The 15356-nt window shown below is 36.0% G+C and overlaps 6 protein-coding genes across 6 annotated transcripts in view; 3 read left to right on the top strand and 3 right to left on the bottom strand.

Annotated features, from left to right (window-relative positions):
• Positions 1 to 51: 51 nt before the first annotated feature.
• On the bottom strand, positions 52 to 3341 carry VAS1 (valine--tRNA ligase; the record flags this gene model as incomplete). Its single annotated transcript, XM_019186482.1, has 1 exon — positions 52 to 3341. A coding segment is annotated over exon 1 (2743 nt), but the record flags the coding sequence as incomplete, so codon positions are not given.
• A 318-nt stretch (positions 3342 to 3659) lies between these two features.
• On the top strand, positions 3660 to 4970 carry PRP31 (U4/U6-U5 snRNP complex subunit PRP31; the record flags this gene model as incomplete). Its single annotated transcript, XM_019182096.1, has 1 exon — positions 3660 to 4970. One exon carries the CDS (start codon positions 3660 to 3662, stop codon positions 4968 to 4970), a length of 1311 nt encoding a protein of 436 aa, XP_019037152.1.
• Positions 4971 to 5235: 265 nt separating this feature from the next.
• Positions 5236 to 6828, top strand: WICANDRAFT_34795 (uncharacterized protein; the record flags this gene model as incomplete). Its single annotated transcript, XM_019182233.1, has 1 exon — positions 5236 to 6828. The coding sequence occupies one exon, from the start codon at positions 5236 to 5238 to the stop codon at positions 6826 to 6828; it is 1593 nt and encodes a 530-aa protein (XP_019037151.1).
• A 158-nt stretch (positions 6829 to 6986) lies between these two features.
• Positions 6987 to 8607, bottom strand: DRN1 (Drn1p; the record flags this gene model as incomplete). Its single annotated transcript, XM_019185006.1, has 2 exons — positions 6987 to 8532; positions 8597 to 8607. The coding sequence occupies 2 exons, from the start codon at positions 8605 to 8607 to the stop codon at positions 6987 to 6989; spliced, it is 1557 nt and encodes a 518-aa protein (XP_019037150.1).
• A 4479-nt stretch (positions 8608 to 13086) lies between these two features.
• WICANDRAFT_80106 (uncharacterized protein) lies at positions 13087 to 14112 on the top strand (the record flags this gene model as incomplete). The annotated part of the gene is made up of 1 exon (XM_019185005.1): positions 13087 to 14112. The coding sequence occupies one exon, from the start codon at positions 13087 to 13089 to the stop codon at positions 14110 to 14112; it is 1026 nt and encodes a 341-aa protein (XP_019037149.1).
• Positions 14113 to 14457: 345 nt separating this feature from the next.
• WICANDRAFT_80105 (uncharacterized protein) overlaps positions 14458 to 15356 on the bottom strand; it is a gene marked incomplete at both ends in the record, with an annotated part of 1725 nt that continues 826 nt past the window's right edge. The window contains one exon of the mRNA XM_019185004.1: positions 14458 to 15351. Coding sequence (XP_019037148.1) covers positions 14458 to 15351 — 894 coding nt within the window. The remainder of the gene's footprint in view (positions 15352 to 15356) is intronic.

Genomic DNA, 15356 nt, shown 5'->3' with positions numbered 1-15356 from the left:
GTTATCAAAGTCATTAATCCAAGTTATTTATTTGTAGTTGTATATAAGGTTCCAAAAGGTTCACTGATCTATTTATAATTTTAGACGTTCTAAGTTTGCAATGGTTTGTTCAAAACCTTCAATTTCGGCACTAGCATTATCTAATTTGATTTGATTTTGCTCTTGAGCTTCTTTATTGGCTTTGACAGCATAATCTTTAGTATTCACAATCTTTTCAATAGATTCTTTGCTCTTTTGGATCTTGTCCAATTTCTTTTGAGCTTTAGCAATTTCAGCATCAATATCAACATGACCTTTAACTAATAAATGAACATTAATTTCAGGAGAGACAGCTTGTAAGACAACACCTTGTGGAATGTCTTCAACTGATTTAACAACTTCAACAGCATCAATAGCTTTAATCAAAGAAACAATAGAATCTTTTTGAGAAACAGCAGTTTCATAAAGAGCAACATTTTCAACCTCAACAAAAACTTTACCATTCTTTAAAATGTTGTATTGAGACAATAATGAACGTGCTTCTTTAGTGATATCTAAAACAACTTCATAATCAGCAGCAGCCTTAGAGTTGTCAAATTGTTTGTTATAAACTGGGTATGGAGCTTTGACAATAGAGATTGACTTGTCTGAAGCACGACGTGGTAAACGTTGCCACATTTCTTCAGAGATAAAAGGCATGAATGGATGAATCAATCTTAAAGCACCATCAATAGTTGTGTATAAAGTATCTCTAGCAGATTTACGTTCAGCATCAGTACCTTCTAAAATCAAGGACTTGGAGTTTTCAATGTAAACATCACAAACTTGATACCAGTATTCATAAATAACAGAAGTTGATGTTAAGAAATCACGTTTTTCAAAAGATTCATTGACAATTCTTGAAGTTTCGTTATATTTGTGTAAGATCCATTTTTCAACTAAAGATTCATTACCTGATGCACCCTCAGTGGCAGGTGGTTGATAATCATCACCTAAACGCATCAAAGCGAATTTAGTAGCTTGGTAAATTTTGTTACAGAATTTTCTATAACCTTCAACACGTAAAATATCCAAGTTGATATCACGACCACCAGTTGTGTAAGCACATAATGCAAATCTTAAAGCATCAGTACCACATTGTGGGATACCATTTGGATAAGATTCTTTTTGACCAGCTTTAGCTTTTTCAATTTCTTTAGCAGCCAAGTTACCACCTAACAATTTACTGTGCAAATCTTCTAAACTGATACCAGTAACAACATCTAATGGATCAATAACATTACCTAAAGATTTTGACATCTTACGACCTTGAGCATCACGGACTAAAGAATGACAGAAAACTTCTTTGAATGGAATTTCACCAGTCATTTTAAGACCTAACAAAATCATTCTTGAAACCCAGAAGAACAAAATATCCCAACCAGTTTCCAACATAGACCAAGGATAAAATTTAGCTAAATCTTGTGTCTTTTCTGGCCAGCCCAAAGTGGAGAATGGCCATAAACCTGATGAGAACCAAGTATCTAAAACATCTTCATCTTGTCTTAAAGTATAAGTTTTACCTGGGAACCTTTCAGCAGCTTGTTCTTCAGCTTCTTTAATGTCACGACCGGAGACCCAGTAATGACCATCATTTTCATCATTAGTTTCACCTTCAATTTCAACAAAGTAGACAGGACATCTATGACCCCACCACAATTGACGAGAGATACACCAATCTTGAATATTTTCTAACCAATGGAAGTATTCAGCTTCAGAAGATTTTGGAGTAATTGTGATATCACCGTTACGCACGGCAGCAATGGCAGCGTCAGCCATATCTTTTTGTGAAACCCACCATTGAGGCTTTAGTAATGGTTCAATAACATCACCAGATCTTGAACAAATTGGAATAACCATTTCATTTTCTTTTTGTTCAACAAATAAGCCTTTTTCTTTCAAAGCTTCAATGACTTTCTTTCTGGCATCAAATCTTTTAATACCGGCCCAATCACCAGCATTTTCGTTCAAAATACCATCATCAGTTAAAATGTTGATAATTTCCAAATTATTACGTTTACCAGTAGCATAATCGTTGTTGTCATGACCTGGAGTGATTTTAACAGCACCAGTACCAAATTCCATATTAACAGCTTCGGCATCAGTGACAATTGGAATTCTAGTACCTAAGAATGGATGGATAACAAATTTACCGTGTAAATGTTTATATCTTGAATCATCTGGATGAACAGCAATACCGGTATCACCAAACAAAGTTTCTGGACGAGTGGTTGCAACAACAATCTTTTCATCAGAGTTTTCAACTGGATAAGCAAATGAAGTCAAAACACCGAATTCAACTTTTTCATCATAACCTGGAACAGATAATAAAGTTCTACCTTTGATTTCTTTGTTATCAACTTCCAAATTTGAAATAGCAGTGTTTAAACGAACTGACCAGTTGATTAAACGAGAAGCTCTGTAAATAATCCCTTCACGGTGTAATTTAATAAAAGTTTCAGAGACAGCTTTGGATAAATCTTCATCTAAAGTGAACTTTTCTCTATTCCAATCATATGAGGCACCAAGTCTTTGAAACTGGCTTTTAATTTTACCATGGTAAACTTCCTTCCAATCCCAAACTTTTTGAACAAAAGCCTCACGGCCTAAAGTGTGTCTTGAGATACCTTCTTTAGCCAATTGTTTTTCAACAACAGATTGAGTTGCAATACCAGCATGATCAAAACCTGGCAAGAATAAGACAGTTTTTCCTTTCATTCTGTTGTATCTGATCAAAGTATCTTGAATAGAAACAGTTAAAGCATGTCCAATATGTAATGCACCAGTAACATTTGGTGGTGGAGCTGGAATACAAAATGCACCTTCTGGTTTAATCTCACCAGATTCAGTGAATTCAGGTTCAAACAAACCTTCTTTGACCCACCAGTCATACCACGAACTTTCAATGTTTTTTGGATCATATGCTTTCAATGATGGATCATCCAAACTAACCAAGATTTTCTTTTCACCTTTTAGGGTCTTATCAACAAACTCAGGAATTGGTTCAGCAACTTTTTTTTCCTTCTTTGGTTTAGCATCTTTGTTGGCTTCAGCTTTCTTTTTGGCTTCTAATTTTTTGGCTTCCTTAGCTTGGAATTTGGCTAATTTTTCAGCCTTCTTACGTTCTTTTTCCAATTCCTTTTCAGTCTTGATTTTTGGTTCACCAGCTGCTGCAGGTTGTGCGCTAGTATTATCTGTAGGCTCACTCATCTTGTAAATCGAAGTCGAATTAATGAGTCTCTTCCCAATAAACGGTCTTCCTAACGTGCCAGGTAATACTAGTTTATTTAATGTCCTCAAATGGAGCAGAATTGACATACACAACTTAAATATGACTCTTTTTCATCAAATAGTGCCATTTCTGAAAAATTTTGTTGATGGTTTTCGCGCCCAAAACTAATTCGCGAAACAAGAGGGTAAATTTCGCACAATTTGCACATTTTAAAATGACATTTTGACATAAAAGTATTATTACAACCATTTTGAATCAAGTGTTACTCAAGTGAAATATGTCATTAGACGAAGATTTGCTGAGAGATTTAGAAAGTGACAGTGACTTCGAAGAGTCTGATAAGGAAGAGCTCGTTGCGGAAAATGAAGTTAATCAAGAGAGGAAACAAGATGCAGATGGAGATATACCCATGGATAAAGTCACTTCACAACTTCATGAGCTGGTGGACTCTGGGAAAGAGGTAACAACTTCGGATCTTCTATCTCGAATTGACTTGAGCTCCATCAAAGATGTGACTAAAATATCGAAACTTAGTCACAAAGTTGATCCAATTATTGCAACAATTGAAAAATACACTTCTCAAAAAGTGTCAAAGAAAGAAGAATACAACTTTTTGATAACTGTTAATGATCTTTCAGTTGAAATTACAAATGAAATCAGCCTTGTCCATGATTTCATCAAGGCGCACTATAGAAAAAGATTCCCAGAACTAGAATCACTAATACCAAATGCAATTGAATATTCCAAAATTGTGAAAGTGCTCCAAAATAATTTGAATATCGATGCTGAAAATTTATCATTTCTATCCAAAGAGAAAACATTGGTCCTTACTATGTCTTCAATTCAAGCTAAAGATGCTAGTGAAAATATCAAAGAAGATGAGCTAGAGAAAATTGTTGGTGCTTGTGATTTGTTATTGAAGCTTGAAGATTCAAGGATCAAAATTTCTGATTATGTTGCATCAAGACTGAGTGTATTTGCACCTAATTTATCTGCGACAGTTGGTTCCTATACAGCTGCTCAGTTAATGAGTGTATTGGGCGGCTTGAAAGGTTTAGCGCAGACCCCATCTTGCAATATTGCTTCTTTAGGAAATAAAAGAGCTGTTGGAATAGGACTTGGTCATAGCGGAGTAAGGCAACAAGGGTATTTATACTATAGTGATTTAATTCAATCTGTCTATCCAGACCTTAGAAAGCAAGCCATGAGGATTGTTTCTGGGAAAATCATTTTGGCTGCTAGAGTGGATTTCTCAAGTAGTATTCCAGATGGCTCACAGGGACAAAAATGGAGAAGAGACATAGAGGAAAAATTAGAGAAACTAGCAGAACCACCTGAAAATAAGGCACCAAAGGCATTGCCAGCTCCAATTGATAAATCTTCAAAGAAAAGAGCTGGTAGAAAGTATAGAAAGATGAAGCAAAGATTCGAACTATCAGAACTGAGAAAAGCACAAAATAGAATGGAATTTGGTAAACAAGAAAACACCGTTACTGATGGGTTTGGTGAGGAAATTGGTCTTGGTATGACTGGTTCTTTATCAAATATCCCAATCAATACAAATACCAGAGCCAAAGTTTCCAAGAATATGAAAAACAGGTTGGAGAAAGCTACACAAGACTCGGAATTTTTTAACCAATCTCTACTCAACTTTGGCGAAGAGACTAAAAATGATCATAGAATCCAAGATGGAAAAGAAACTAAGAGAATCAAAAGATAAATCATAGTAAATTGTCTATTTTGGTTAAATTGTAGTGATTTCCGAGGTCCAAAACGTGACTACCGGAATACATCTCCAAATCCGGTAAAATGTAAACAAAAACCAAGTTTCAGGAAATTTACAAAAGAAAACATCACCGTTCTGTCAAACTTGAACACTATACACAACCAATTGTCAAGAAACTTGATTAACCCCTGTGATGGTCGCTAATTTCTTCAGCAATAGGATGAATAGAAGTCCAGCTGTGGATGACCTGGCTAAAAATATGGAGTCTTTGCAATTCCAAAATAGAGCAGCTAACAACTATAATGATAAATTTAGCTTTGAACCAAATTCACCTTTGAATAAAGAGAACCGTCCATTGGATAACATTTCACCTTCTAAGTTGAACCAGCCAAGTAGCTTCAACACAAGTCCTTTGAGACCAAGACACAGAGATGGATCAAAAGCGTTAAGCATCAAACATAAAAGGATGGTCAATGTGTGCCAAATGTACTTTTTAGATTACTATTGTGATTACTTTGACTATGTCATTACAAGAAGAGAACGTACAAGAACTGTTTTAAACAATATTAATAGATCGCAAAATCCGGAAATGGAGTGGAGAGCTTATGTGAATAATGAAACATCAATGTTGAGAAAAAGAAGGCTGAAACCAAAGAACAAAGACTTTGAAATCATCACTCAAATTGGCCAAGGTGGTTATGGTCAAGTTTATTTATCCAGAAAAAAAGACTCAAAAGAAATATGCGCTTTGAAAGTTATTTCGAAATCTATGATTGTCAGAATGAATGAAACTGAACATCTATTAACAGAACGTGAAATTTTAGCAGCATCAAGAAGTGATTGGTTGGTAAAGCTTTTGTACTCTTTTCAAGATACATCAAGTGTATATCTTGGTATGGAATTTGTTCCAGGTGGTGATTTCAGAACATTATTGAGTAATTGTCACACTTTGGCTCCACCACATTGTCGTTTTTATTTAGCTGAAATGTTTGCTGCTCTTAATGACTTACATAAAACAGGGTTTATCCATAGAGACTTGAAACCTGAAAACTTTTTAATTGATTCAAAAGGTCACTTGAAGTTGACTGATTTTGGATTAGCTTGTGGTACCATTGCAGATGAAAGAATTCATTCAATGAAGTTGAAATTAGAAAAAATTGGTGATGTATTTGGTAAACCAAGAAAAGAGAGAACCCTTCTGGAAAGAAGAAAGATGTATCAACAGTTGAGAGAAACAGATCTTAACTATTCAAAATCCGTTGTTGGTAGTCCAGATTATATGGCTATTGATATTGTCAAAGGTTATGCTTATGATAAAACAGTTGATTATTGGTCTTTGGGTTGTATTCTATTTGAATGTCTATGTGGCTTCTCCCCTTTCAGTGGTGAATCAACTGAAGAAACATATGCCAACTTGAAAAATTGGAAGTCTTATTTTGTCAGACCAAAGAATAGTGATGGTACATATGTCTTTAGTGATAGAACATGGGACCTCTTAAGTCGTTTAATTGCCGACAGTCCAAATCGTTTGAAGACTTTTGAACATGTTAAAAGAACAAATTATTTTTCTGGAGTCGATTTTGATAACTTGAGAAACAAATCACCACCATTTATCCCTTCACTTGATTCAGATCTTGATGCTGGTTATTTTGATGATTTTGAAGATGAGGGTGATATGGCAAAATATGCTGAAGTCTTCAATAAACAAGCACATGTTGAAAAATTGGCAAGCCAAAGTAATGTTAAACCACCAAATTTCATTGGGTTCACTTTCAAACATAAAGGCCAATTAAACAATATAAGAAATATGTTTGAGAATAGTTCTAGAGATCCATTCTCAACCCTTTACTGAGTTCAACTCTTGTTATTATTATTATTCCCCCTTTGTATTTTTTCTATCTTTTTAGTTGTGTTTCTTTTTTATGGTTGAGTTGTTAGGTTAGGTTAAGAACAATTATCGGTTCTACAATGTATGTATTTAAATTGTCACCATGTAGGTTTATTGGATAATCATATCCCCATTGTGAAATCAAATTCTTTGAAAGCCTCTTTGAAAAGTTCAGTTTCTGCGGTTTCTTTTTGTGTGGACTGTTGGCATTTATCCCATTTGATTCTTTTTGGGGATTGAAGTAAATAAGCCAATGTACGACGCCCGAATTGGAGATCCAAAGATTTTTCCAAGGATTCAATCGTACTTATGTAGATTGTCTTATCTGATATTGACTTGTTGATGACTGTGAAAGAGATAAAATCCTTGTTGGATTTAAGCAAGTCTTGATAATCTTGATCACATTCATCTGCATATTTTTTGAAATCTAACTTAACATTTTTGCTAAATTTGGTATTGTTCAACTTTGCATTTTTTTCCAATATTTTTCCAAAATCGGGGAGAAAATCAACTGGAATAGGAAATACTTGAATATGGAAATGCACAGAGTTCGACCTATTGATTTGGAATAATATAGTTCCCAAATTGAAACTTGCAAAGAATTTTACCAAAGACACCTCGTATCTCATTATTTCATTCAACAATTGAGCATTATTTGGAACGGCATCTTTATTATAATCAATCTTTGGTGCGTGAGCAATGGGTATAATCAAACAATGTCCTGAAAATTTCATTTTCTCTGTTGGTCTTGTCAATGGACCTTTAGCAATAGTTAAATAAGCATGTTCACCAATGGATATTATCATATGACTTTCAAGTTTTGGATTACTCAAACAGAAAAAACAATTTTCTGGTGAGACAACTTTCCTTGTTATGGTTTGCCTTTTTGGAGTAGGTTCACCTTGTACCTCCGATTGGGTTGTGCTATTTTCAGATTTGCGTTTCTTTGATTCTTCTTCATGAACTTGTTCAGGGGTAATATTTTCTTTTGATGCTTCTGGAACCTCAAAAGGATTAGATGTTAGATTTTTTGGTAATGCAACTTTCCCATCTTGCGTGATATTATAGTTGAACGCATATATCCATTTCTCTTTTGAGCCAAATTTGGAAAGACTAATAAACCTTGTAATTGTTCCGTCATCCCATTGGAAAGGTGCTCTCTCGTAAAATTTTCCTGCACTAGATCCGACAGCAAGATGATATTTTGGCCTTGTTGTTCTGACAATTTCATCAACAATAGAGTTGCCTAAAAACACCTTTGCCTCCTGAGCCAAAGTCTTTGGCCATTGATAGGTCACTAGGAAATCAATATCTTTATGATCTTTCAGTTTGGCTATTATTATGTCTCCATCTCTGTTAAGGATGGCTTCATCACCAGTAACAAAGCCCATTTTAATTCCATTTGGAAAGGTACGAACACCGTAATTACCAAGATAACTAAAGTTTGGCTTTATGTCATGTGGTTCGCTAGATTCCTTGGAGCTAGCCCCTGTTGTGAAATAGATTGGGTGATCAATATCTAGATCTAATGATGGACCTGGTTTGTTATGATCTGGCAGCACGTCACCTAAATATATCGTAATATCAAAAGGACCAGATTTGTTACTTAAACCATTGGTTTTGCTGATGACAGCATCAAGATTCTGTGAGCCTGGGTATGCAATGAGTCTAACCAGTATAATATTAGTATGAGGGTTCTAGGCATTCTAGTGTTTTTGAGTTGGAAACTTACATTTTGCACATTATTGTAATGGTTGTTTAATTGACAGTTAGATGGAGTTGACCATTGAAGGTTGAAGATGAGCAATCGAATCAGGTAAAGGATTAAAAGTTGGACAAAACGGAAGAGGACCTCGAACAAATATTTCAACAGCTAAAATCAGTTTGTTTTTTAGAAGATGCGAATAAAATATTCTGCACAAAGTTCTAAACACTATTAATTATAGAATTCGTGAAAAAAATTGTCATTCAAAAAAAAAGTAGTGTCCTTTCCAAAATTTTGAATCTCTGATTCTCAGCGAATTGGAACCACATGCCTTCATTAAACTGACCGAGGCATTGATTGAACGGTTCAATCTTCAAGAGTCCTATTTGGGTCACCTGTCGGCTGCTCCATGGGCTTACTGTTCTATCTCAAGTCTCTTCGGTTTCGTGTGGAATCTGGATCTCGTCAAAGTATCTGAATGCTGCTTTTTCTGCACACAAGGGTAAAAGTTGACCCTGGTATGATTCGAAAAGTGAAACTTGGAACTTCAAAGTTAAAGGGTTCTTTTCTGTGAAATCTATTATCTGGAATCTGTATCACAGATCATGGATCTTGGAATTTGAAATGCATTGTCATCACTTGTTCAGCTCTATTGGTATTCACTTGTTCATTTAAAGCTCTCGAGTCTCTACAGAATGGACTTTCACGGACGGTCAACCCGATATTGTTGTAATCAGATACAGTTTATGAACGTTTCCAATTTAAACGCAGGTCAGGTAAGTCTATTTGTGTAAATGATCAAAAACAGGGCTTGTAAGTGAAATGAAAGAGCTTGGAAAAAAACCTAACAAAGCTTTTTCAACTACAGTTCTACTCATGTTTGGTTTGAACTTTGCGTGTCGATAATTAGTGATCTGCTTTGAGGTAGAAGGGTTCTATAATTCCTAATCAATGTTATGTTATACCTGTCAGGATACGCTGCATTGACATTGAAACGGAAGTTATTGGTATTCTAGAATCCAAGCTCGGCTTCCAGAAAACAATCGAGAATGCTTTAAACAAACACTTTTGAAACAAGAAATACGTATATAAGCTTAGAGTGAATAACCAAGTATGTATGACTAGAAATAGTGGTTATTGTGAAACATTATACCCCCTTGAAGCGATGCATATTGGGCAAAAAAAATCAACTCGAATGAATGTTTTGTAACAGGTAACAGTTGATCCATTACAACTACGACAGAATAGTATTTGTTGCAACTGTAGCGCCAATATTGAGAATAAATTATCTTGTTAATTTGATGGTAATGGTGGGCGCTCGATAAAGTCATGATCATGACATTGTATGATCAGTTCCTTGTGATATGTTGTTAAAGTAATTATTATATCAATGACCGCTTGAATTTTCGTACTAGATCGAAGTCAATAATTAATATTCAATAGAAACTAGTACGCCGATTATTGAATGCTACAGCAGCTCTGAAGACGTATTAGAATAATCATAGCTATATTGAGGCACAACTCAATATTAAGTACCTGTAATTGGAACATATGGCATTGATGAACCAGTACATCTGCGTGACACATTGATAATATGGACCATTAGTTCGGGATGATGTAGAACGCTCTTGGGCAATAGAAGCTAACTCGTTAACAGCCAAAATGGTTACTGAAAGCCTGAGGTCTATTTGTAATTTGGATGGCACTTTTAATACAATACAAGGAACTTGAATTTAGCCGATGCACCGAACCCAGATGGAAGCCTGCATGGAAGCATTGTAAAGTTCAAAGGCGTTGGGAAAAAATAGTTCGCGTATCAACGGGCATGCAAGAGCAACCTGGAGCGTAGCCCGACGTCGTAAAGTGAAAATTGTAAAATACTTCACGGTGCAGATTAATGGATCTTGTATCTTGCCTTTTGCAATTTAGCTACAATTTGACAAAGCGGTGATGGTTGATGAATACATTAGACTGAATACTTATTACTAGCTAATTTGAGCAATTAATCAGCTGTATACTGCTATCTGTCGACGCTCAAGTAGCTTCATTTCATTGCTTGCCTTCCAGACGTTATAACGAAGCCGTATTTAAGCTAGTGTTGATGATGATAATATTACTACATAGCTAGTGTCGACCGCTCAAAGTTTAGGGTTACAGATTAAACAGCTTGAAAGCCCCATATGTGCACCAAGATCCATAACGATGAGTCGGTTCCTTCTAGAAGTAACTACAAAAGCTACTGGAATGAATTTAGTGTTGCCTGCATTCTCTTCGAGAATGATCCAGAGGTGTCAGGGATTATGAAGGGTCGCCTGCACTAGATCATGTAGAATGTTCATGGTGAAATATTACACCAAGTGTTTTACTTCAACACCGTTTAACACAATATACGTTTGTTATCAGATGGGTACGGCCCATCAAGCTTGGACCTAATCGAACAAAATGATGGAAATGTAAGGCAGACCCAAGTTCTCAAGTTTCAAGTGTTGGCGCTTGTCCTTGAAAGTTCAAATACTATCAACAACCAGAAGTTAATATTGATAGCTATTATGATTTAGCAATAATTTTAACCTTCATTCGTAAAATCGATTACGGTGAATATTGATAGACCCAGTGACAAAGGTGATTTTCACAAGGCGTTATCAAACTTTACGATGGTAGCCTAATAACATTCTTTATGAAGTCTATCTGTAGTACAATAGGGAGTCTGGAACAACATTCACCTGCTTATAATGCTGTATTTTCATTTAAAAAAGGGGACTGGAGTCAGGACATCTGGACATTCCAGTCCAAAGTTCTTGAATCAAAAATAGAAACTCAACTAGTTCCAAAGAGTCATAGACGTTAGTTTTTGTTCATTACAGCTGGCCAGAGAACCATATAGGGCCGAATATATGGTAGTGTTCTTTATGAAAGAAGATGCTTCGACATGTGCTTTCCCATCGTCTAAGTTGCCTGCTGGTGTTTGTTGGTGCTTACAGTACAGCATTCAGCATTCAGGCTAAATCCAATGGCACAAGTGATTTGGAACAGAACTGCTTTTTAAAAATGTTTCCGAGGCACTGTCGCAACGAAGAACGTTGAAATCTTACAGAACTTGAAAGCTCATATGCCATATGAAAGAATCTATGCTGTGTTTGTTTATTGGACAGAGGTGGTCTCCCAGTGTCTTGAGTAGGAAAGACAGCCTAACGGATATTTCTCTAACGGGATCAGAAGCCAACGCCTGACTCTAGAGAACGCCTAAAAGGCTTAAGCTGCTTTCTTGTCTAGTATGGATCTCCTTAGGGCTAAAGGCGTACCCTAGAACAATCTTCTTGCCTTGAGGTTCTGGTCGACTCTTGTTGAGTGTGGAGTAACAATGTACAGCTGTTGAAGGTGCCTAATTAATAAAATATTATCGATAGTTTATTATCAGTATGAGCTAACGGGAGCCAAACCCACAAAAACATGTCGTTTCATATGTAGCTATATTAATAAAGATATTATTATGGAGTATGTTTTCAACGGAACTTGGATCTGGTGTAGTACAAGATGCTGACCTGAACTCGCTAGTCCTGAGCTCTCGACTAGATCTGGACCACGCTGCATGCACCCAAGCTTTTCGAATATTATATACACAAGTACTCGCTTAAAAGTTAACTTGTACAGCTCAGGCACTAACTTACACTTTAAACGAGATAAATGACATGCATATTCCTGAATTCCATACATATATACGCTTCTCTACTATGTATTTTCCAATGAAACATCTTCACTAAAAAGTAGATACCCGTACATGTCGAACAACTAAACTGAATCAATTTCAGATCTTCCAAATAATCACCCACAACAAAACGGTAACATACCGCTAAAGCAAGACAAGCACTCTATTGCTTTGTAGCGCGTATTTGACGTTTGATCTTGTCATTCCAAGGCATTCGTGAATTAAACATCTACATATACCTCAATTAACACACCAGACATTGGAATGGCTCCATTCTTGCTCGGTTCTTCGATCTTTAAACACACTTGTATGAAATGATTGGTAAGGAAAAGATACCACAAGTGTCTCTAATGCTCCCAAGTTGCAATTTAAGTTGCATTGCAAGTTTGAAAGCAAAAATAAAATACCATCTGGAGTAAAAATAAATTGAAAATTTTTAAGGTAACTTGACGTTGATCGAGATCCAATCTGTGTAAGTAACTAAAATTTAACTTTGGGATTCCTAGGTGATACCTCAATAAGATTTAAGACAATCCACTTTTTAGCCTGCATCTTGGATAAATATGATTGTAATACCTTCCTCTTTGGTTGCCAGTAAGTTACGCTTCAACAAATACGACTCTAGAACATCTGAAGGTCTGATTGAAAACGAACTAGTGTCTCAAAAATTTCTCAAATATAAATATACTAATATCTTTCAAATTTTAATTGAGCTTGATGGTCACAATCTGAACATCAACAAGCAACAGTCAATCGCTAAAACTTCTACCAACTCTTCATCTTTCGTTTGCAATTGTCAATTCAGGGAAAAATGTCATTGAGTTCAAGGTTCTTAGGCCTTTGGGTGCTGTTCAGTATCTTTGTCCATCAAGTATATGCCAAACAAGTTAATGGTATATTCACCAGTATCAATTCAATTCAATTGTACCAAGGTAATGGTTATCCATTTGATTTCTATAAGGTTAATGTTGGTTGGAAAATCACTCAATCACAAAATCTTCAAACTGGTGACACCTTCACATTGAATATGCCAAACGTCTTTGAAGTTAGATTAACACAAAATGGTGGTTTTGGTAACTATTTTGATATTGTTTTAGATAATGGTCAGCATATCGCAAGTTGTACTTTTGATCAAGCAGGTGGAAGAGCATCTTCAACAAGTGTCAACTGTCAGCTTACTGCAGATATATCCAACTATGATACATTGAATGGTGATTTGGATTTTGATATTATTTTTGATGGTGGTGGAAGAATTGAAACAACTTCAGCAGCAAGTCGTTGGACTTCAGGTACAAACACCATTACATTCAACAACAATTTGTCAAAAACTGTCAGCTTCAACACTCCAAACACTGATCCAGCTCAATTTATCTCAAGATACACCATGAAAGGTGATGTTTTCTATTATTATCTTGCTCCAAAGAACCTATGTTATGGTGCTGGTGTTAGAAGTGGTACTTTCACTTTTTCAGTGGGTAGTGGACCAGGTGATTTTGGAAAATTGGATCAAAGTTTAACAGAAACCTATTCAACAGGAAACATTAGTCCATTTGGTTATCCAAAATCATACAGTGCACTTGGTGGTGCCAATCCATCATATTCAAGCAATGGAAGAACTTTTACAACAACTTTCAACTCAATCAATTCTGGTGAACGTTTCTGGTTTTCAGGATTCTCCAAGTACACCTACATCTCTGGTACCTATGCTGTGAGCTATGATTTACGTGTTAATTGTAATAATGGCTGGACAGATGAATCAGCTAACACCATTAATCTCCAAATTGTTCAAGGTAATGCAGGAAGTGGTGGTGATGGTACAGGTAAGTTCAAGTTTTAAACGCGTTTCTTTGTGATATGACTCCTTGATACTTTATTGTTTTCATTTGTTGACCCGTCTAAGAATGGCAGAGGTTGACTTCCCAAAATGGATGAAAAACAAAAGTTAAAGTCATTGGGAAATATTGCAAAAAAAAAAACAAAAAAAGAAATCAAAAATACTAACACGATATTTAGAAATTCCAAAAACTGTTACAATTACAGAAACATGGTCAGGATGTACTTCGTCTACCAGATTTCAAACTGGTTCTGATAAAACTGTCACTGAGATCGTTGAGATTCCAGCTTCAAAATGTCCAGCTTCTTCAAGTAGCTCATCAAGTTTTGTCCCAAGTTCATCAAGTATTCACTCCTCAACTTCATCATTCTCAAAATCATTGATTCCATCTACTTCTAGTTCGTCCTCGTCTTCGTCTTCATCACAATCAAGCTCGAAGCCATGCATCTCTAGCTCTTCCTCCACTAGTGCTTCATCTTCTTCATCTTCACACCCAGCAAGTTCAAGCTCTTCATCCAGTGTTGTTTCTTCTAAGTCAAGCTGTTCTTCATCTGAATCAAGCTCTTTACCAGCAAGTTCTTCATCTGAATCATCTAGTGCTTCTTCATCAAGTGTCGTTTCTTCATCTGAATCATCAAGTGCTTCTTCATCAAGTGCTGTTTCTTCATCTGAATCAAGCTCTGCTCCAGCAAGCTCATCATCTGAATCATCTAGTGCTTCTTCATCTGAATCAAGCTCTGCACCAGCAAGTTCTTCATCAAGTGCTTCCTCATCAAGTGCTGTTTCTTCATCTGAATCAAGCTCTGCACCAGCAAGTTCATCATCTAGTGTTGTGTCTTCATCTGAATCATCAATTGCTTCCTCATCAAGTGTTGTTTCTTCATCTGAATCAAGCTCTTCACCAGCAAGTTCATCATCTAGTGTTTCTTCATCTGAATCATCAAGTGCTTCTTCATCAAGTGCTGTTTCTTCATCTGAATCATCCAGTGCTTCTTCATCAAGTGCTGTTTCTTCATCTGAATCATCAAGTGCTTCTTCATCCAGTGTTGTTTCTTCATCTGAATCAAGCTCTGCTCCAGCAAGCTCATCATCTAGTGTTTCTTCATCTGAATCATCAAGTGCTGTTTCTTCATCTGAATCATCCAGTGCTTCTTCAACAAGTGCTGTTTCTTCATCTGAATCATCAAGTGCTTCTTCATCCAGTGTTGTTTCTTCATCTGAATCAAGCTCTGCTCCAGCAAGCTCAT

The sequence above is a fragment of the Wickerhamomyces anomalus genome (genome assembly GCF_001661255.1).
Source record: "Wickerhamomyces anomalus NRRL Y-366-8 unplaced genomic scaffold WICANscaffold_5, whole genome shotgun sequence".
In the NCBI taxonomy this organism is placed as follows: Eukaryota; Fungi; Ascomycota; class Saccharomycetes; order Phaffomycetales; family Wickerhamomycetaceae; genus Hansenula; species Hansenula anomala.
Note: the sequence above shows the minus strand (reverse complement) of the source record. Positions and strands in the feature narration are given on the sequence as shown.